The 23,907-nt window shown below is 30.6% G+C and overlaps 3 protein-coding genes across 3 annotated transcripts; 2 read left to right on the top strand and 1 right to left on the bottom strand.

Moving 5' to 3' along the window:
* LOC143910226 (uncharacterized) lies at positions 1 to 1,824 on the top strand. Its single transcript, XM_077428614.1, has 3 exons — positions 1 to 512; positions 662 to 1,144; positions 1,289 to 1,824. The coding sequence occupies exons 1-3, from the start codon at positions 45 to 47 to the stop codon at positions 1,391 to 1,393; spliced, it is 1,056 nt and encodes a 351-aa protein (XP_077284740.1). The 5' UTR covers positions 1 to 44; the 3' UTR covers positions 1,394 to 1,824.
* On the top strand, positions 696 to 19,054 carry LOC143910225 (uncharacterized). The gene is made up of 6 exons (XM_077428613.1): positions 696 to 779; positions 16,325 to 16,754; positions 16,840 to 17,415; positions 17,501 to 18,076; positions 18,162 to 18,737; positions 18,899 to 19,054. The coding sequence occupies exons 2-6, from the start codon at positions 16,437 to 16,439 to the stop codon at positions 19,043 to 19,045; spliced, it is 2,193 nt and encodes a 730-aa protein (XP_077284739.1). The 5' UTR covers positions 696 to 779; positions 16,325 to 16,436; the 3' UTR covers positions 19,046 to 19,054.
* LOC143910705 (uncharacterized) lies at positions 3,551 to 5,936 on the bottom strand. The gene is made up of 2 exons (XM_077429296.1): positions 5,810 to 5,936; positions 3,551 to 4,784 (listed from the first exon to the last, which is right to left on the bottom strand). Exons 1-2 carry the CDS (start codon positions 5,827 to 5,829, stop codon positions 3,743 to 3,745), a joined length of 1,062 nt encoding a protein of 353 aa, XP_077285422.1. The 5' UTR covers positions 5,830 to 5,936; the 3' UTR covers positions 3,551 to 3,742.
* Positions 19,055 to 23,907: the final 4,853 nt, after the last annotated feature.

Below are 23,907 nucleotides of genomic sequence, written 5' to 3'. Positions count from 1 at the left end.
TCAGTCATAAACTCACTGTGATTAGAAGCAAATACTATTTGATTATGGCTATATCAAAACAATTCATACAGACGTTATTCATAGTTTTCTTGTGCTTTGTTTGGACAGTAAAAAGTAAAAGCTTATCTTGTTACAAAGAAGACTTTAACGATGGAATTTTCGGACAGTTTGGAAAATCTTGTACCAATCTCAGTACACAAATGTTTCAAATGCAATCATATAACGATTCGATCACCGGACCTGATGGGTCTAACGATCATTACATAACGACTTTGGATAACGGATTACCTAGTTGTCAAGAATATTCTACGGCCTTAAGTTTAACCATGAATTCTAAGTTGACCTTAACGGTATACCTATCAACTGATGAGAGTCAAATTGCAAGTTTGTTCATTTTCGGGGTGGATCCGAAAAATCCAGCAATCATTCGCATCTTTAAAGAGGTTATTATCACCGGAAATAGCACATGGAGAAATATAGAAGTCCCTTTGTTATTTGACGGGGATGTTTTGGTAATTATACATATGTGCATATGAATTATTTACATACAAGTGTAGATATTTGATAAAATATTGAAATAAAATCTTATTATATTCATGAGCAAACTCATTTTATGTTTTTATTTGTAATATAAATTAAAATCCATGTTTATTCATTACAGCTTAGAATACATAGCGAAGCACTTACTCTTAAACGAGGATTTTTAGCGATTGACTCGATTGAAATTGGATCCCACGTAATCCTAGAGTGTATCAATTATTGTGTGAATGAGGACTTTAGTGATGGGACTTTGGGTCAATTTGAGTCATTATGCAACGGCACTGACTTAAATTCATTTCAAATTCAGTCATATGACGATTCAATTGTTGTACCAGATAACTCTAATGGTTATTATATGACTCCAATGGATGATATACTACCCAGCTGTCAGGAGTACTTCAAGGTTTTAAATATAACCAGGAGTAGTCGGTTGATATTATCAGTATATTTATCAACTGATAATAATCAAACTACAAATTTGTTCATATTTGGGATGGATCCGATTAATACCACTCTTGTACGCTTTTTTAATGAATATCAGCTTATCGGAGACAAAAGATGGACAACTGTTGATATCCCCTTATTATTCGACGGTGAAGTTTTGGTAACTTTAAAAACATTATTTAATTTTACCTATTATATATAAATGTTTTTTATTTATTTTCTTTAATTACATAGATATTTCAATAATTCCCATTTAATTAAAAAACTCAAATAAAAATTTAATACGAGTTATTTTTTATTTCAGCTCAGGATTAATTGTGAAGCTCTTGCCCCCAAACAAGGATTTTTAGCTATAGACTCGATAAAAATAGGATCATTATTTATTTCAGATTGTGAAGATTCTTTTTAAAATGTCTGATGTCAATACTGGGTACGCCTATAATTAATTGAAAAAATTATGCACTCAACAAATTATCATTAGTTGAATAAATTGTATACTTAAATAGTGAAATTATCATATTACATTGAAAATTGCAATACTATTTGTATTTTTTTTCTGAAATCTATTACATACTTACCTATGTACATATGTACATATTCATATACAAATTCTGAATAAGTATAACGTTGTGATTGCAAAAACTATTAAATAGACAACAGTAATGTTGTTTTTGACAGCTTTTATTAAATTGTATGACTTTGTTATTACACTACAATTTTTTTTTGTTATTAAATTGCAGCTGTCAAATGTTTATGTAATGTGGTTTAGATGCATTTTTAATATGAATGTATATTAAACAATAAATATACAAATTATTCCTCGAAAATGATGTCTCCTACAAAAATATTGGCAAATTAATCAAATGTTTTTTCCATTTATCAGGAATAAATGCACCAGCCGAAGGATTTTTTACTTTGATGAACAATATATAGTCTAGTGATAAAACGAAATTGAATGTTGAAACCTTAAAATGTTTGCTAATCACTTAGTATAATTTTAACCAGTCTCGTGTAGAATTTTATAAGAGCATTTAAGAAAATGAATTCATTTTTTCACAAATGTGCCTCCATGATTCTTTAATCTTCGTTCTAAATAATTGAAGTATATAGAAATATGTTTTTGTAAAAAAATGTACTGGTTTTGAATTTGGAAAAAATAGTCACGTTAATATATATAAAAATAGGTATATGAAAATAAATAAAAACAGTTATCTTTTAATATATTTTGTATTCTAAAAATTAAATAAAAATATTGATATCTTGAATATAATAAATATAATGCCCAAAGTTGTTAATATTTCTATTCCTGATATTTCTTGCTTAAAAAAGTTATTAATAAAATCATTTGTAGAAGATATGGTGATGGCTATTTCAAAATTGGTTATTTAACAGCTAGTTGTTTCAATTTCAAATCAATTTGTATCAATTTTCAAATTTAATGGTATGACAATACAATCATGGGATCTTTAATGACTCTCTTAACAACATATTATATGCTAAGATGATGGTAGTAGACGAAAATCTACTCTGCTGTCAGTATTGTTTCAATATTTTAAGTTTAACCAAAAATATCTGGCTGCTACTATCAATATGTATTTTCAGAATCTCTAAATATGTAGTTCAAATGTAATATCTTACATTTTTAGAATAAATCCCATAAGCTCCAATATTCGTTTTGAAATAAAATGTGCAGGAATAATATTGTCCCGTTGGCATACAATGGTGATGTCAAAACATTATTTAAATAAATTTCCCGAGCTATTCAACTTCACTAGTGTTATTTACTTATATGCATTTTTAATATATGTATGTATCATTCTGATGTAATATGAATTACACTACTTTATTTTTAATTTCTGATAAGAATACAAACTGATGCCTTTGCTGCTAAACAAGGATTTTAGTTATAGACTCGGTAAAATTAAATTGTGTTATATTGAAGAGTTTGAGTATCATTTTTAATACAATTTAAGTGGATGTGGCTGAGGTGTACAATTAATTGGTTAAACATTAAAATAAACAAATTTATATATATTTTTATGCAAGTTATAATTTTTTTATTAATTAATAGTATTTTTTATGTCGATGTACCATTTCCTTTCTGGGATTAAGGAACTTCTTAAGATTTAGAACAAGTGTATTGCAGTGGCACAGATAAACATACATACATACATATACATATATGTATGTACCTATTCATGCATATGCATGTACATACAACATATTGTGTGGGTTATTTCAATATAATAGATAAGTAATATAAAATATACAATTTTTTTTTAGCTTTTTATTATTATAATTTTTTATTTTAATATCTGTCACATGTTACATTGTACATACATACATACATTAATATACATACATAAGTAGTGCAATATCTAATGTTGTTCGGTTGAACTAAGTTTACTAAGAAAATGAAAACAAGATTGTTTTAAATTAACTTAAAAAATGAATACATACATTCATATATAATTCATTATTAAAATAAAAAAAAAAATTTTCAGCGTTTATTTGAAGTTTTTATACTAATTACTTTCACATTAAAATATTTTTACGAAGTGACAATCTTATTTAACCTATACAGACTATTAAAGTGAAATATTATATTTATACATGTACATATATGGCAATTATAGTATATTAGTTAGCTAAAATAAAACATATTTAAAGTATAAACATATCTTTAATTACTTTAACTAGTAACATTGATTTTAAAGGAACTTTTTATGAATGACTACTTTAACGTCTAGATTACGTATTACGCTGAACACCACGACATTCTACTAGTTTCATCTTTTCTAGATAATAGTGATACAGTACATGACTTAGATATTGGATTGAAACGACGTTTATTCTTTTTAAATGATGAAATTTTTCCACTGAAATGATTGTTCTCACATTCTTTGTATGAGTAAACAGTGTCAGTATTTGCACACTCCATTGTCTGTGATGAGCTGGGCACACTGTAACTAGAAGAACTGCTTATTTCGTCCACATAAACGTTGTCGTCTTCGCGTGGCCATGCCTTTAAATTGAATTCTGGTGGGCTGATCTCATTCAAAGCCGTTGGATCAGTATTGTTAAGGGGCGAAGGACAAGTCGAAACATATGTACAAATGCCATGTGCTATCGTCAATTGTTCTAGAGTGGTTTTAGAAGATTCTTCTTGTAAAAACTCACTGATGGGTGGATAATAAAAAAGATTTTCATCAATTTTCTTAACCTTTTCTAGATTTTCGGTTATAAGAGTGTTATACGATGGCATCGATGCGCTAGATGCTTTTCTATTCAATGGACTTTTCGTTACAATGTCTTTATTTCTATCCAAAAGTTCCTTTTTTAGCTTCTTATAATAAGCTATATCGCTTTCATTGGGTATTTGTTCCTTGTCGGTTACTTCGACAGTTGCTGACTTCTGCCGTGACTGATCTGAATTTATGCATTCTTTGCTTACTGAGTTATCATCCATAAATCTCAACTTCTTTTTCATGCTAGATTTTGACGCTTTTGAAGTTTTCAATATGCTGCTAAGCGATGTTACATTCAGGTCGTCTTTGTCAGTGTCCGGTGTTGAAATGGTGTGGTATTCACCACCGGTCGTTATGTATGACGTGAAACCCTCCTTTTTCCACTGTGATCTGCTGGATAGTCTCATGGACGACAGTCTCGTTTTTAATTTTCTAGTGAATGTGTTCTTTTTATCCTTATTAAATGATGTTTGATTGCTTATATCATCCAGCCTACTGTTGTTGTTTGAAAACATTGATCGGAACACTCCTCTCAAGTCATTTTTTGATGTACTGTAATTCAAAAACACACATGTAAATATTTAAACATGAAGTTATTAAACTTAATAAAATAAAAAAGATTGACTGTTAGTATAAAAAGTATGATTAATATATACTATAGGATTATATTAGTGATATAATTATGTTTTTTTTGTTTCTAGGGTTTCAGCCAATCAATTTTCATAAAAAAAATTAAAAACATCGTTAGTATTTACATATGTATGTATGTATTTATATGTTATCGTCAAAGTGTATTATTAGCTCTAATATATTTTATCTGGCGTTTTAGATAATTCATATTCGAATACAAATTAACTAGTAGATATATGTGCATATGTTTCTATAGGTGAAAATACAGTTTCACTGTTGCTGGCCAGTATTAATATACATATGTATATTATATTAGTTTGGCAATTTAGATATTTTTACAGTATGTTTTATTTTTCAGGAATGCTTTAATATTACTAAAGAATTATGAAAAGTAGTTTAAAATTATGATAACCTTAAGAATGTGTTCAAAACAAAAAAAATATGACTTTTCGACTCAAATTACTAGTCAGGTGATGTTTTCACGAAAATCAGTACTGTGAATAAATACATAAAAATCGGTGCGCATTGAAAGCCTAGGTTCTGTAAATCATATTCAAATATTAGATGAAAGAATCGGTATATGTACATATTGACTAATTCTGACCAGTCAGATTGTAAACCAATTGTGCTATATGAAATAATCACGTGGGATATACATACATACGTATGACACATACTTTAACTAGTCAAAACATATTACATTTGGTAATACAATTTTGACTGTAACATACATACATATATACGAACAAATTTTAAATAAAGTAAAAATAGTGAGGGGGAGGGGGGGGGGGGGTTCGCCTTGTTTTCAGGGCATACGGTGTATAATTCAACAAAATCAAGTGGAATTCAAAATGTCAAGGTCAATCAATAGAAAATTATAGATATTTAGAGAAGTATGAACTAGCGAGTTTGTTGTGTCTATAAATACAAATAATAAATAATAATACCTCTTAAGTTTAGAAAACATTTTGAGGCTGGAACCAAGTCGATACTTGCTTAGGATGGACCGACCTTACCGCTCGACAATAAAGTCACAACTAACAAAAGTGGCAGACTATACAGGTAGTAATTTATTAAATACTACCTGGTTCCAGCAGGTTTGTAGTAGTAAATCTAATAATAAATATTAATTTGTTTTTTTATTAAATTTATTTGAACATTAAATATATGTATTTAATATATTAAATACTAAATATATTAAATGTATTTGAATTATGTACTTTGTTTTGTATACTAAATAGGATAAGATTACTTTCATGTATAAACATGTCAGCAGAATAGTGCATCGAACAACGACAACGCTCCTCAAACTTTCACCGCTAACTAAATATAACTAGTGTTGTGCCCGTTGAAATATCAACGGGTGCTTTTGGTTTTTTTTAAGTTTCAGGGTGTATTAAGGGGTGTTCATACCTAGTCAGCACGTACCGACTTCAGCAGGTATCTGGCCGTACGAAAAGTATTCTTTGGTACATTTTGTATGGGTATATTCATACCAACCGCCACATTTACGCCACGGCAAGCTTACAGCAGTACCCGAAATTTCCTGTTCATACCTTACAGCAACATCCGTCATCGTATCGTATCCGTTTTTTTGGCCATCGTGGAAATATACACGCGAATTACGTGCCATGAGTCTGCCACTTTGCTGTTTTGGACCAATTATCGATAGTGTCAGTTGACAGCTGTTCAATCTTTCGACATGGTTTTGGCGCAAATATGTATTTAAAATATATTTTAAATTTTTTACGGAAATATTAAAAAAAATTTTGTCCATCATCCACAAGCTCCTTATACAGTGTCCAAAACTCTCCTTCGGTTTTTCTATTTTTTAACATGGAATGCACATCAAAACGCCTCCGTGCTTTTTTATTGCCTTCTTGAGCTTCTTCCAACAACAACGCGATTATACATAATTTTTCGTACGATAAACGCCAAAACATTTTTGCTGACTTGTATTCTGACGCGTAGCTACGAATGCACGTATATGCATTCATATTGTAAGTACTCGACAATACGTCGTAAGTAATATTGCGCCGTATCGTCATGGCCTGTAATGTATAAGTAAGCCGATTTTGCCTTGCTGTGAACGTGACGTGACCGCGACGTGTAGGTAGATATGAATAGAAATATAATAAAATGACATATTTGAAACAGAGTCGTGCAGTGCTGAAGCTGTGCAGTGCTGTTAAGTATGAACAGACCTTCATTAGTAAAAAAAAAACTAGCTACATAAATATAAAAGACAAACTGTCTGTCTGTCTGAAATAATGTTCGCCGTACTAAAATAGTCGTTTCGATTTGATAAACTTACATACATACATACATATGTACGTCACAGGTAAGTCACTGCCAAAACGTATATACATACATACATATGTACAATACAATAACATAAGAAAAAAACTTATTATAAATATATATATATATATATATATATATATATATATATATATATATATATATATATATATATATATATATATATACTATTTGATACCAATGTTTCCTCTTGGCAGAGAATTTACCGCCATCTATTGAAAATTTATTTTATTAATTAATTAATTTTGTCTAATATCTACGTACTTGTAAACAATATAAAACACCAATAGAAAAATTAATTTTCAATAGATGGCGCTATATGCTTGTGAGACTATTTTCCTAGAGTAAGTATTGGTAGCAAACAGTATTTATACAGGTTTTTTCTTGATTCGTTATTATATTCGTATACATTTTGTTGGCAGTGTTTTAACTGTGACGTACATATGCATGTCGAATCAAAACGACTATTATACTATGGCAAGCTTTATCGCAGACACACAGAATAGCGCTATTATATATATGATATTTTCGTTTTATTAAAATAAATAATAAAAAAAATATTACACGTATGTTTTTATATTTAATTTATATGCATATTTTTTTCTGTGACAACAACAATAATGTCGAAGTGAGTATCGTCAAAGAGTCGTGATATGTACTACATATGTATGTATTAATATATACCGTGGATGATTAATGGAAATATTCTGTGTTGTGAGAGGGAAGGGGGTTGGTTTATTTTATGAACCGATCGTTTGATTAATGATGGCAATTTGACATGTTAACCCTAAATCTTTGCAAATTGTGTGTCTGTCAAAATTATAGTGATTCGAGTGTTTCCGAACCAATTCGCGAGTAATATGTGTCATTTATTATTTAAATGGATTATAATAAATTTTACCCAACGCAAATTTTCAATTGACTCATGGGCCGGCTCGCACATTGATTGACGCGCTTTGATTGATAGACTTTCTAATCGTGAATCATTTTTGAAAATTTCAACAGATCGAAATTACTATGTATAATCGTATAAATAAAAGAGAACAGTGGAAAATAATTAAAAGGAATAATAAATTTACGCCAATTTGCACTGAATTAATACATTGAATATCAGTTTTGGTTTTATCATTAATTACAACAAGATTTCTACACCCTTCAGGTATAAACTAAACACAATTTGCTTTAGAACGTCGACTCTAAAGAGTCTTTAGTCAAAAGTAGTATACACATATTTATAAATTGTATTATGAACATTTATGTAAAATGTAATATGAACAGCCAGCAGCATAGCTCAGTCGTTAAGCTTCTGCCTAACACCGAGAGGCGCCGGGTTCGATCCCACGAACTGACCTCGATTGCAAAGATTTTTTCTGAGTATATCTGTAGACTCCAGTTCGATCGTTTCCTATCAGAGTTTGCCAATTTCTCTGATTGCATTGTTTAAATTGGCTGAAAAGCTTCCTACCTACTATGTCACCACTATTTGAGTATGATTAAATTTACAATAAAATTTATGTACAATTCATAGATGTCTCGTTAATTTGCGAGTTTTTCAGTGTCTCGTAATTCAGCGACTTGTGTAATAAAAATGCTGCATTGTTTTGTAATTGGCCAGGAAGGCGCATTTGGGTTTACCTGTAAGGCCTTCCTGGTATAAAATGTAATAAAATAAATTTATAAAAAAAATTAAAATAGGTTTTTAACTTTTTTTCCCGTTATGTTTTATACACTAAAATTAAAATAAGATAATATTTAAAATATTGCCATGAAAAATAATGTGTAAAATAGGAAATGATCCCTGGATTGGCAGGTATTAGAATATACCGAAGATGTATTGTGAACATAATCTATGAACAATAAAATCATAGTACATAGGTATATAGATGAATTGCTCAGCGTTCCTGGGGCGGTAAAAATTGGAAAAATATATGAATAAGTCTGCTGTCTGGGTATCATAACATGAAAATTAGATTTTAATAATAAACCAACATTTATCGGTATATGTATATACAAAGAAGTTATTTTATAGATCACCCGGCTTTACTCGGTATTTGTAATGTAAAAATAAAAATAGTCTTTAAAACAACTATATATTTTCTAATGACCCTTAATAACTTTGTTATATTTTCGAAAATTGTGGTGCATTAGAGAATCCTGTAATGCCAAAATGGTCCAAACTTAAATTAATAACTCAGTTTTAAACATAAAACTATATAATCTTTGTCCAAAAATATCTTAAAACATTTAATTTCCAACTGAAAATTTTTGAATGAATAGTTCATGATACTATGAAAAAATTATCTAAATTTAAAGTTCGAAGTATCCTATTTAAAGTGGAAAGTATCGGAATTAAGGTTAAGGTGAATAGTATCTATTTTCTATTTCTATTTATCTATATTATTATTTATTTATCTATGCTATAGTGTCTATTTCTAATATTATCATGCTTTATTGTTTTTTATGATCGTGTTAAATGTATTTTTATTTGTACATATGTATATATTTCTATTTTTGTCATCTCTAATTTCTATAGTTATTATTTTGTTTCTTTTCTGTTACATTTTTGACCATTGTGGCGCATTAGGAATTCCTGTAATGCCACAAAGGTTCAACATTTAAATAAATAAATAAATTTTCAATTTAAAAGTATTCGAAATAAAGTTAAGTTGTACCAATTAACTGATTTTAAGTGTAAACTAGTCGAATTGAAGTTCCATGTAGTGAATAGTATCCAAAATAAAGTTCAATTATATATTCCCCTAAATCTAATAGTAAATATTCATGTGTTTTTCTTTTATTAATTTTTTTTGAATATTTAACGACAGCCAATCAGAAACGAATTACACACACACACACAATGAACGGTGTCTGTTTTATATATAAGATTTATGAGATATTTGAATAAGATTAGCTTTCAATTGTGATGAAATGTTTTAAAATTAAGTATGGTTTTAAATGTAATATTTGAATAATAAAAAAAAAACAAACGTTAAATTGGAGCTCATTTTGTTTGGCCATAATCTATTACAACATAAAAATGGTGCACAGACATAATGGTGAGTCCAGCTCTCCAGAGGAGATGCGAGTTAATCTAGTAAAAATGTTGGTGAACACTGGCATCTACGTAGCTGAATCGACACACCGCGTTGCGCCGCGCTGAAAATTATGATAAAATCCAACGATCGCCAATCTGTGGTTCCCGCGGGTGCTCTCTAGCCAAGCGTCGCGACCTTATGAGGCCCTTTTGTATGCAAACTGCTAATGAGATCAGTGCGGGACGACGCCTTGCTCCAGGTTCACCGTCTCCGAAACGGGACACATCTACCGTAAAAACACCTGAAAAAATGCACTCGGAATGCGCCGCCTATTATATACTTCTGTCTATTTTCTACGGACCAAAAAAAAAGAAAAATACGCCGACGAGGATCATTTTCTAAGTCTTCAGATGCTGATTGCATGTTTTCTTTTTACGTTACCGAGGGGAAGAGAGGGAGTCGTTCAGTACCCAGATCTCTTCTGGGAAACGTTTCCATCCCCCCCCCCCCCCCGACCGACTGAAAATTTATTAGGGTGAAAGAGGCGTTCGCTTTAATTAAATGCGACTGCGAAACGTTGATTTACAACCGCTGGTTTTTATTATTAAAAATAATCGTAAATTTTTATCTGCGAGCGTAGTCTAGCAAGCATTCAATTAATAATAAAATTAAAAGACGGATGGAAAACTTTTTTCTTTATTTTCTTTTTTCTTAGATACGTACACATAAAATTAATGCTTTATTTATTGAGATAATCCTTTTCATGCATTATTATTAAACGTCGAAGAGAGCTAAAAAGTATATAATTTGGCTTGAAAATTTATGTTATCCTATTAACGATTTTTTTTCACACTTATCTTCTTAGGAAGACACTTTCTACTCCCAAGAAAATGTATTTCTTATGTTCTGTCATCAATTTTACTTCAATTCCAAAATTTTTACAGTCGGTCAACTGATTGGGCAATCGGTCAAGTTCTCAGACGTCCCGGTTAATCGGAATTGTCACAGTCTCGGAATTTTAGATACCTACCAACTTTTATTTTGGAATTTAAAAATGTGTAAGCATCTGATATATAATTTCGATAGAACCCACTTTGGATGCGGTGCATCCGCTCTAAAATCGCCAGACAAATTGAAAGAAAGATTAACGGACGGCTGCTTTAAATGCAATTCTCGTCTTCTCGAATGATAAATTGCACATCAGATGACGGGTAACCTTTCGATGTGCACAGATGCAATTATTAAAATGGTAATTATTAAAATTGAGTTGGATCTTTCAGGCGAGTTTAATAAGGCAAGATTCGATAAGTTCCGAATCTGGCCTTATTAAACTCGCCAGAAAGATCCAACTTAATATTAATAATTGCATCTGTGCACATCGAAAGGTTACTCGTCATCTGATGTGCAATCTATCATTCGAGAAAACGAGAATTACGTTTAAAGCTGCCGTTCAGTTAATCTGTCGTTCTTTGGCTGGCGATTTTAGAGCGGATGCACCAAACCCATTCATCAATTCATCGTGAATCGATAATTTTCTTACATTTATAAAGCTCCATCTAACACAGTCACGGAATGAACGCTGTTTGCAACATACGCTCTTTTTTCATTTCCTACGCGTGTCAACCAAATCTCGCCACAAATATTTAATTATATGCAATTATAATGGTTGTTAATATGTTTAAAATTTATAAAATATTATTTCATAATTTTCCTGCATTTGTTCTTATTAATAAATAATTAATATTAATAAAATCATAAAGTATATTATTTAATATAAACTAAAAAGTTATTGTTGAGGTAATAATTTTTAATGTCTAATCTTTTTTCGGGAGGAGGGGAGGGATTGTCCCTCTGGTTTGATTAGCAAGAAATCTGACAGCCCTAGCAATCGGCTGCATCGTCGTGACAAACTAGTAGGTATTATATAAAAAAAAACCTTTCAATAAATGGTATATAATAATTATCTGATGCGTGCGTGCGTGCGTATAAAGTGCGTGTAATGTGCGTATTGATGTTTCAGTATTCCGTCTCTATTTCTCCCCTTGGAATCGTATATCGTTTCAAAGAGATGAAGCTTGGTGAGTGTTTATGAATTACTCACTCAGCCAATAAAAACAAAAGATTTTTTTTTCAAAAAAATTAATTAAATTTTAAATTAATAAATTATTAATTCCGTTGATCCGAGTGCACTAATATGTGCACACAGGCTACTAGTTATAATATGAAGCAATGAACCAGAAAATTTAGCTTTATTTAATTTTTTTCAAAATATCATTCAAATATCGTGAATCAGAGATCAGATTTACGTATAAGCTAACTAGACTGAAGCCTAGGGCCTCAAAATCCAGGAGGCCTTCAGCTAAAATATATTATCAAGGGTGAAAGCACAAGCTATTTTGAAAAGTTATAGTGCTATCATTGATGCCGCAGTCACCTTTACTCTGATGCTAATTTGAAGGGTAATACTACTACATAGGCTTAAAGCTAACAATAGTTTCAAGAAAATAGAAGAATTAGAATCAGTGTTTATGCTTCATTTCTAGGCCATTTCTACAAGTTCAATAAAATCATTTCGAAATCAGATCTGTTATTGACATTGATGTTGGCCTAAAACATTCAGATGAACTTTTGCACTTTCATGTACTAGTAAATTGGAGGTGTCCCACAAGTGGAATAGCTAGGGCTTCTCTTCTAAATCCGGCTCTGTTAGCAGATTGATCTATGTAAAGATAGTTACGTCTTATCGGAGTCTCATACATACATATAGATACCCATCAAATTATCGTTTCATTATTCTTGTACTTCAGAAGGCATATTGAAACTTTACTAATTTCTAAACTAGAATTTTACTTTCTGTTACACAGTTTTTGTTTTTTCATTTGTGAAATAATTTTATAGGTACAGTTTTCATTTGAATCCGGCTAAAATGTGCAATTTCCGGTTTGCGGGCGGATCGACTTAATCAAATCCGGACAAAATGAATGGATGCCATTAACGACATGGCTCAAATTGAATCATCTCGCGTGCGCGTGCATACGTTATAATACAAGTATATTAAACAAGCCCGATAAAATAGTTTTTTTTTATTAATATCTCAATTTAGGATATCATTCATTTCGACCAATAATTAACATCAAATCAATTTCACATAAGTGAGATACATTATTCTCATAGGTGAAATTAATTAATTAATTAATTAATTAATTTTAGTTCAAATTTGGACCGTTGTGGCGCATTAGGGACTCCTGTAAATACAGAGAGATGAGAAAAATAAAAATATATACATATATACATACACAGACAAAAATACAGATAAAGAGTAGATAAAGAAAAAATTTCAAATAATAAAATAAAAATTAAGGAAAGTCTTGCATATATGGCTAGCAACAATATAGATATAAGAACAAGCCCCAAATAAAATATCCCTGCGAGGTCCAAATGGAAGAGAGATGATCAAAATTCCACTCATACATCACATTCAATTATGAAAATAATGATGAGCGCAGGCTACCAGACAAATAAGTTAAAATATTCGCCGATAACCTACACAATGCAGATATGTCTGTATATAAATACTTAGGTGATAATTGAATAACCGAAAACAATTCCTAGTAAATTTTTCACATTGCATTTTTTAGATAAGATTGTTATGTACAGAAGTGGTTACGTGTTGACAGTAGTTTCATCGAAATTGGAATATCATTTTTTTCACGATGAGCAATTGTGAGAGAATTCATTTCGGATGATTCAATGTAAGTACAGATGTATTATAACTAATATTTTAATGCAAATTTAAAATTCAGCGTTACCCTCCTTTATCTGAGAACATAAAACATATTAAGCCTAACTGAACTCTAACCGCTCAAGTGCTCCATTCACTTTTAATTACAGTCTAATTACCCTCGGTTCAGGTTTTAACTTTTTGTTATCGTTCAACTTTGGAAATGTCTGTTTGTGTATGTGCACTTAAATTTTCATTTAAGTAGTAGATTAATTTGCCTACTTATAAGGATTCTTAAGCATATTATATATGTATGTACCTAATAATCCCATTGATTTATCATAGAATTGAGCAAATTTATAATATTCTGTGAAAGTATCTACATATTAGTAATCACTTTGACATGGCAATTTGTATTAATCAATTTTTTTTCGGTTATATATTATATATACACATATGTTACAATCCAAGGGTACATTTCGTTCAATTATGAACATACACGCACCAATATGGCCAGTTTTAATGTATAGGTACATACAAAAAATAACAAATTGACTAAAGAACTAGTTTGTTCATGCACACAATATTAGGCATAAATTTAAGTATTCTTAATTGTTTGTCCCATTCTCTATGTACATACATACATGTATATGCTTATAATGGGTTGCAATATTTTCAATATTAGTGGAAACGAGAATCATAGCAAAGTTGTAATGTGGTTTCTATAAGATTTCCATTTAAAATACTTGGTGTTTCACAGGTTTTGATAGCTTTTACATAAATTTTGACATTTAAAAGCTTCATGCGACAACCGGTCTATTTGAAGATTGACTGATTGCGCTTAAACTGAATCCAATAGCTTTTGTATATACAAACTAGTATATTCCTGAACGAAACAAAGTCAAACATTGGACTGGAACATATGTACATACATATGTTGTTACGGGGACGAGTAGGAGATGGTGTAAAAATGTTATAGTCACAGATTTTATCAGATTGTTATATTCTTTAAATAGCAGTAAGTATACACGAGATTAATGTACAAGTTTGTATTACAATTTACTAGTCTCAAAGTGTTACCACAAGTGGTCTTCAACATATTTAACATGAGTATATATAATAATATATATTCAATAAGGGTAACAATTTCGAACAAATACAGTTTGGTAAAACAACTGGTGATTATCAGTGCCAAGTTTTAGTATTTGAAATATGTATCCCTTGAGTGTATCGAGAAATGGTTTCGTGGATACACACAATTACTCACACAGATTAAAAGGGATTTTGAAGGAAACACAATTCGTGAGAAAAATATTGAAAAGCAATAAAGTTAATTAAAAACAATATTTTAAGATTTAGTGTTTGCATATGTATCCCTCGAGTGCATCGAGAAATGGTTGGGTAGATACACACAATTCGTTGTGCAGATTAAGAGGGATAATGATATTTAAGGGAAACACAATTCGTGAGAAGAATGCAGCTAAAGCAATAAAGATTTTGAAAGTCTCATAAATAACATTAAAGGAAAATATCAATTAAGCGTGCGCTCAAACAATCAAGATAAACAACAAGCGGGAATAAAGAGTAAGAGTACACTACATAACAATGTATATAAATTGCTGTACATCCAGTGGCCCAAATGAATGACATACTAATTTGGTTGGGATGATCATTTATTTACTAGCTCAATTGTAATTATCATGCGTACTTTCTTTCTAATGAGTTGCTGTGGTGAATACTTTTAAAACACGCAATAGGGATATTCGAAAATAGTTAAAATTGAGTTTTCAACCGAAATTCGATGTCAACAGCAGTTACTTAGCTATTTTTATCAGAGAAATGCCTGATTAAAAGTCTACACACATATGTATGTACGAATGAATATACATATGTATCTTCTCTTTACACTTTAGACGCGTTGTATATAGAATGTTAGATATAAAAAAGGCGTATTATTAAAATATATGTCATATTTCATGACAATAATTCCGAATGCATATTTATAAATGCACTTTCATTTATTAATAAATAGATCTTCATTCGCTGACTCACAACGTTTGGCTCGTTTGTGCTATAATAATACTTTCATTTCAATAATAATAATAATATAATAATACTTTCATTTTAATACTTTCATTTCATTTATTCAATATTTACAACATTCTGACAACGTATCCGATATTTTGATATGTACATACATATGTGGGCTAGTGCTATCTGATCTGATTAGTTGACACAACACCTATCTCCCCATATGAACATATATGTATTATTATATTGTTACATCAACGTTTGATCAGTCATTAATTCACTGTGATCAGAAGCTAACAACTCGCCGCAATGGTTTTCTATAAGGGACTTATCCATACGTTGTGTCTAATTAGTTTGTGTTTTGTTGGAAACGTCACTGGTGATGAATTATATTGCATTGAAGAAGATTTCAATGACGGGACGTTGGGTCAATTTAATTCTGAATGCTTATTTGTTGGTGGTACTATGTCGAAGTTTGAAATCCAGGCGTATAATGACACATTCACAGGACCTAGTGGTGGCTCTAACGGCTATTATATGACAACGGTGAGGAATAGTCCCAACTGTCAACGAATGTCTGAGATTTTAAGTGTAACCAAGAACTCTCGATTGATATTAACAGCATACTTATCAACTATTGATAGTCAAAATGTGACCCTGTTCATTTTTGGATTGGATCCCTCGAATCCCACTACCCCTCTCGTAACAAGACCAATCACATTAATTGGAGATAAAGTATGGAGGGAAAATGAAATGAAATTTTCATACGATGGTGATATTGTGGTAAGTAATTAAAATAATAATTTGAAATACTATAGTGTTATTATTTACTCGCATTCATTTTATTTTATTTTATTTTTAAATTCAGCTGCAAATAAATTGCGAAGTACTCGATCCCAAGGGAGGATTTTTAGCGATTCACTCAATAAAAATTGAAACACCCGATATCGAAGAGTGTATGGACTCTACTACTTCGACCACTGAAGATACATCTGAAATCTCAACCACGGAAGCATATATAGATTCTACTACCGAAGATCCAATCGGACTATATTGTATCGAAGAAGATTTCAATGACGGGACGTTGGGTCAATTTAATACTGAATGCTTATTTGTTGGTGGTACTATGTCGAAGTTTGAAATCCAGGCGTATAATGACACATTCACAGGACCTAGTGGTGGCTCTAACGGCTATTATATGACACCGGTGAGGAATAGTCCCAACTGTCAACGGATGTCTGAGATTTTAAGTGTAACCAAGAACTCTCGGTTGATATTAACAGCATACTTATCAACTATTAATAGTCTAAATGTGACCCTGTTCATTTTTGGATTGGATCCCTCAAATCCCACTAACCCTCTCGTAGCAAGACCAGTCACATTAATTGGAGATAAAGTATGGAGGGAAAATGAAATGAAATTTTCATACGATGGTGATATTGTGGTAAGTAATTAAAATAATAATTTGAAATACTATAGTGTTATTATTTACTCGCATTCATTTTATTTTATTTTATTTTTAAATTCAGCTGCAAATAAATTGCGAAGTACTCGATCCCAAGGGAGGATTTTTAGCGATTCACTCAATAAAAATTGAAACACCCGATATCGAAGAGTGTATGGACTCTACTACTTCGACCACTGAAGATACATCTGAAATCTCAACCACGGAAGCTTATATAGATTCTACTACCGAAGCTCCAATCGGACTATATTGTATCGAAGAAGATTTCAATGACGGGACGTTGGGTCAATTTAATACTGAATGCTTATTTGTTGGTGGTACTATGTCGAAGTTTGAAATCCAGGCGTATAATGACACATTCACAGGACCTAGTGGTGGCTCTAACGGCTATTATATGACACCGGTGAGGAATAGTCCCAACTGTCAACGGATGTCTGAGATTTTAAGTGTAACCAAGAACTCTCGGTTGATATTAACAGCATACTTATCAACTATTAATAGTCTAAATGTGACCCTGTTCATTTTTGGATTGGATCCCTCAAATCCCACTAACCCTCTCGTAGCAAGACCAGTCACATTAATTGGAGATAAAGTATGGAGGGAAAATGAAATGAAATTTTCATACGATGGTGATATTGTGGTAAGTAATTAAAATAATAATTTGAAATACTATAGTGTTATTATTTACTCGCATTCATTTTATTTTATTTTATTTTTAAATTCAGCTGCAAATAAATTGCGAAGTACTCGATCCCAAGGAAGGATTTTTAGCGATTCACTCAATAAAAATTGAAACACCCGATATCGAAGAGTGTATGGTCTCTACTACTTCGACCACTGAAGATACATCTGAAATCTCAACCACGGAAGCATCTATAGATTCTACTACCGAAGATCCAATCGGACTATATTGTATCGAAGAAGATTTCAATGACGGGACGTTGGGTCAATTTAATACTGAATGCTTATTTGTTGGTGGTACTATGTCGAAGTTTGAAATCCAGGCGTATAATGACACATTCACAGGACCTAGTGGTGGCTCTAAAGGCTATTATATGACAACGGTGAGGAATAGTCTCAACTGTCAACGGATGTCTGAGATTTTAAGCGTAACCAAGAACTCTCGGTTGATATTAACAGCATACTTATCAACTATTAATAGTCAAAGTGTGAACCTGTTCATTTTTGGATTGGATCCCTCAAATCCCACTACCCCTCTCGTAACAAGACCAGTCACATTAATTGGAGATAAAGTATGGAGGGAAAATGAAATGAAATTTTCATACGATGGTGATATTGTGGTAAGTAATTAAAATAATAATTTAAATACTATAGTGTCATTATTTACTGGCATGAATTTTTACTGTTTTTTTAAGAACTACTATTAACTTACTATTGTTGAAAAAAATTGTTTTATGTATATACATATCTTGATATGGTTTTTTTTTATTTTTAACTTCAGCTGCAAATAAATTGCGAAGCACTTGATCCCAAGGAAGGATTTTTAGCAATTCACTCAATAAAAATTGAAACACCCGATATCGAAGAGTGCATGGACACTCTTACTTCGGAGATAAATCCGAAACCTGAACCACTGATGCATCTATAAATTCTACTATTGACCATACAACGGAAACCTCAACCACTGACTGATACGTTGTAACTACTGCTTCCAGCCCCAGAATGTTTTTACGATTGGCAAAATCTCCCGACATTTTACAAAAAAATACTCCCACACGATTGTTTTTGTCATGAAGATTTTGGGTTGCATTTTGTGGCTGCTTTTTCGTTAAATAAAAAAAATCATTAAATAATGTAATTAAATTGATTTTTACGATGATTAATTGATCCGTTCTTTTACTAATATTTTGAATCCTCAAATATTTATTCAACAAAATAATTCATTCAGCGATATACTGCAATCACATTGGCCACATTATGCTTCATACGTATTTATGTATATTAAAATAAATATATATTTATATGCTTCATATGTATACGTTTTATTCAAGAATTAATTTTAATATTATATAATACACATAGCGAATATGGTACAATGAGTTTGTATTTATTTATTTGGTTTTGAAAAACTAACTACAACATACATACATATGTACATAGTACCAATAGATGAAGCTTTGAGATCATGCGAAACTTCTAAATCGAGATTTGACTGATTCGAACTCAGAATCGATAATTATTCACGTTTTTTTGTTTCAGAAGAAAAAGTGTGCTATATTTATAATATTTACGGTGATATTTAGTAATAAAAAACATTGAAAAAAATCCGAAAGCCGAAAATAAAATTTGTCTTGTGTGAGTTTCCCATATTACATAAATAAATATAATATTCAATGTACATATACATATATATATATATTAATATATTATATTTATTTATTTATTTGAACTCAACTGTACCTATATCTTATATATAAAGACGGTAATCTGTGTGTGTGTGTGGGTGTGTGTGTGTCCTAACTCTCGCCGAACATAATGAACGAATCGATAAAATCGATAAATTCATTTTTCGAAGAGACGACTTTGTCGCGACTCGAACCGATCACCCCAAATAGCCGGAAATATAGGTCTAAATTGAGCTAATGGTCACGTATATCACGCCAAATCCAATTCTTCATTTCGCCTTTTTTTTAAACATGAATTGAAATATTCCTTCTCGCCATATAAAAATACGCAATTTTAATAATTTCATTTAGCGAGGTTTTGAACCATTTTTTTTATAGATTTATTTCTAATTAAATTTAAATTATTTATATTTTGACGATATTCGAGAAAAAAATTGATTTCATTCACCGCGGGTGCCGGGAATCGAACCTCGGACCCTCCGATCCAAACGAAATGTTCTCACGAGCCCGCACCGCACGCCATATCCTCGCCCAGAATACGTGTTGTAAATACACGTCATATGTATGTATACGCACGTAATTTGTTATGTGTAATAATAATATTCAACGTTACGAGGTCAATGACCGTTTGTGTATAATCGGAAAATATTACATTTTATTAACTTTAATTAACATTTTGTTAACGTTAACTTTAAGAATTGAAAATTATTAAAAATAAAGAATTGAAAACTATCTATGAGAGTCTACGAAAATAACGGTTCCGGTTCCGGATTTTTTTTTTAGTTTTATACGGGTATATAATAATTTTATACCCATGCGATGATATTCCATCGGGCTATTCACTAGTATACATATATTCCTACAATACAATACATGTCATGGGTTGGTCACATTTGATTTTTACTTTATGTACGTAGTAACAATAGATGAAGTTTTGTGATCATGCGAAAATTTGAACCCGAGATTTTGACTGATTCGAACTCAGAATCGATTACTGATCACGTTTTCATAATCTATAAAAAAAGTGTGTGTGTGTGTCGGTTTGTGTCTGTGTGTTTGTGTGTGTCCTTGTGTGGCTGTGTGTGTGTGTCTGTGTGTTTGTGTGTGTGTCTATGTATTTTGGGGATTTTTTGAACAACGTTAGTCCTATCGAACTGAAACTTAGTATCGGTTACTGAATTTTTGATACTTAGTATCGCTTATTGAGTTTTTGATTTCAATTATGTCCCAAACCGCTAACTGAATCGAACTGAAATTTTTTTACCTGTAATAGAAATAATAATCTTTATAACCGTATATTTTTAAAATATTTTTATCTGAAACGGAAGTAGTACTTTTACTCTAGAGAATCAAGGTTTTTTAAGTTTTTATCAGAAACCGTGTGGTTTATTGAACTGAAATTTCATATCTAAAAGTTTAAGCATAATAAAAATTTATGTATAAAATTTGGTAAGCATCCATCAACCGGAAGTGGCAGTTAACTCTTGTTCGATTTGTCTTCTACTATTTTTTTCGACCCCTTAAACATGTGTGTTCTTCATGAAAAAATTCAATTATAATTCTTGAATCAATGTTATGAAAATAAAAAAAATCACTAAATTTAATACACCGGAAGTGGGATTTTTCCTCTTAGAAAGGTCAAAAATGTTGTCGCCTCGATTCTGTCTACATACACCCCTGAACGTATTAAGCTGAAAATTTATATTTGTATTATTTGTGTATACTAACTTCGAGCTGCTAAGGTTTCGGTCAGAATTCGTAAACCGGAATTAGTATTTTTTTTTAAAACAATATTTCATTATTTTATTTTGACCTTTTAAAATTATTTGAATCTTCTTTATATTTTTGTGTGTAATAAAGATAGTGATGTTAAATAAAAAAAAAAAATACTAAATTTAATGAACCGGAAGTGGGATTTTTTCCTCTTAGAAAAGTCAAAAATGTTGTGACCACTACTCTGTCCATACTCCTGAACATATAAAAATGAAAATTTATATTTGTATTATTTATGTACTAACTTAGAGCTGATAAGGTTTTGGTTAGAACTCGTAAACCGAAAGTAGTATTTTTTTTAAAAACAATACTTCATTACTTTATTTTGAGCTTTTAAATTATTTTTATTTTTTTGATATTTAATGTATATATGTAATACTGATAGTGATTTTAAGAAATAAAAAAAATTTGAACAAAATCCGACAGCCGGAAGTAGAACTTTAGTCTTGTGCAAGTTTACATACATTTGCGCTCAATTTGTATCGAAAATGCTGTCATAGGTATTAATATTTCATAATGCTGCCTGTATGTGTGAATGAATAGATAAAGTCATGGGTTAGTCACTCCCGAATTTTTTTTAATAATATCTCAATTTCGTATATCTTCCATTTCAATCAGTAATTAAGATTGATTCATTAAAATCAAATCAATTTCATTATTCTCATAGGCGAAATTAATTGTGCGGCGACGGATTAAGATATGTCTGTATGTATGTACATATGTATATGTATACTCGGTAATTACTGAATTTTTCAGCGATTAACGAAAATAATTCCGACTATATTTTTCACATTGTTTTTAGATAAGATTGTTATGTAAATGGGTAGGTAGATATTAAGAGTAGTTTCATTGAAATTGGAATGCTAATATTTTCACGATGAGCAATTATTTATGAGCAAATTCATTTCGGGTGATTCAATGTATTATATGTACAGATAGATGTATTATAATAACTAATGTTATAATACAAATTTAATATTCAGCGTTACCCTGCTTTTTCTGAAAACATAAAACATATTAGGACTAATTGAAATCTAATCGCTCAAGTACTCAATTCAGTTTTGATTATAGTCTAATTGCCCTATGATCGTGTTGTAGTTTTTTTTGTCGATCAAATTTGGAATTGATTTTCTGTGTACATATGTTACATATGTGTGTATATACATTTGTGCACTTAAATTTTCATTTTAGCAGTAGATTAATTGACCTACTTATAAGACTTACGGAGTCATGTTATATATGTATGTACATATGCATGTAAGTATCTAATAATCTCGTTGAATTGTCATAGAATTGAAAAAAATATAATTCTTTGAAATATTATATTCTTTGAAAGTGGCTTCAAATTAAGGATAATTTTTATATGATAATAATAAATAATTAATCTTTCCCCGTTATAAATATATGTCTGTACATAAAAATATGTATGTATGTACAGACATGTGTAGACAGAGTCCAAGTGCACATTTTGTTCGTACATGAACATACATACATATATACATTCATATGTATGTACATCCCTTACGAAAATTGATGCACGGATGTGGTCAACATTAATTTGGTTGCGATGATCATATATGTTCCTGTTCAATTGGAATCATCATGCATACTAAAATCTTTCTTATACCTTTTTATAGTGGATACCTATAAAATACGCAATAGGGATATTTAAAAATAGCCAGAATTGGGTTTCCAACCGATATAGGATGTCAAAAGCAGTTATGTAGTTATTTATTTATTTATTCAAATAGCAAAACTGCTAATACATACAATACAAAATAACAAAATAACAACAAAAAATTATAAATCATCTTCCACAAAGGTATCCATTAACACCCTTCAAGAAAGCAGCAATGTTATTAGAACTTCTAATGCCTTCAGGAAGGGCATTATACATTTGAACACCTCTGTGAAAAACACCCCCTGCAGTTTTAGCTTTCTTAACTCTACCTATAATTAATTTATTCCTATTTCTCGTTTTATAATTATGTATATCTCTATTCCTAACTAAGTTAGAGATATCCCTGGTTATAAATGTACATACATACATACATATATACATACATACATATATACATACATACATATATACATACATACGTATTTACTCTATACTTTAGACGAATTGTAGAATGTTAGATATGAGAAAAAAAGCGTATTAACAAAAATATGTCATATTTCATGACGAATCGTATGCAACATTTTGATATGTATGTATAAACATATCAAATTTAAGTTTAATGTTATCTGATGTGATTACTTGAAACTACATAGTTCGCAGTCTCCACATACACACATATACATATATATATATCGTTATATCAACTGGATT

The sequence above is a fragment of the Arctopsyche grandis genome, chromosome 4, assembly GCF_051622035.1.
Source record: "Arctopsyche grandis isolate Sample6627 chromosome 4, ASM5162203v2, whole genome shotgun sequence".
Classification (NCBI taxonomy): domain Eukaryota; kingdom Metazoa; phylum Arthropoda; class Insecta; order Trichoptera; family Hydropsychidae; genus Arctopsyche; species Arctopsyche grandis.
The sequence above is the reverse complement of the archived record's forward strand: the minus strand, read 5'-3'. Positions and strand labels throughout refer to the sequence as shown.

Coding starts and splice junctions, on each gene's coding strand:
- LOC143910226 (XM_077428614.1), top strand. CDS start 45: ATGGCTATATCAAAACAATTCATACAGACGTTATTCATAGTTTTCTTG. Junction 513..661: donor TATTTGACGGGGATGTTTTG/GTAATTATACAT, acceptor TATTCATTACAG/CTTAGAATACATAGCGAAGC. Junction 1,145..1,288: donor TATTCGACGGTGAAGTTTTG/GTAACTTTAAAA, acceptor TTTTTATTTCAG/CTCAGGATTAATTGTGAAGC.
- LOC143910705 (XM_077429296.1), bottom strand. CDS start 5,829: ATGTTTTCTAAACTTAAGAG. Junction 4,785..5,809: donor ATGTTTTCTAAACTTAAGAG/GTATTATTATTT, acceptor TTTGAATTACAG/TACATCAAAAAATGACTTGA.
- LOC143910225 (XM_077428613.1), top strand. CDS start 16,437: ATGTCGAAGTTTGAAATCCAGGCGTATAATGACACATTCACAGGACCT. Junction 16,755..16,839: donor CATACGATGGTGATATTGTG/GTAAGTAATTAA, acceptor TTTTAAATTCAG/CTGCAAATAAATTGCGAAGT. Junction 18,738..18,898: donor CATACGATGGTGATATTGTG/GTAAGTAATTAA, acceptor TTTTAACTTCAG/CTGCAAATAAATTGCGAAGC.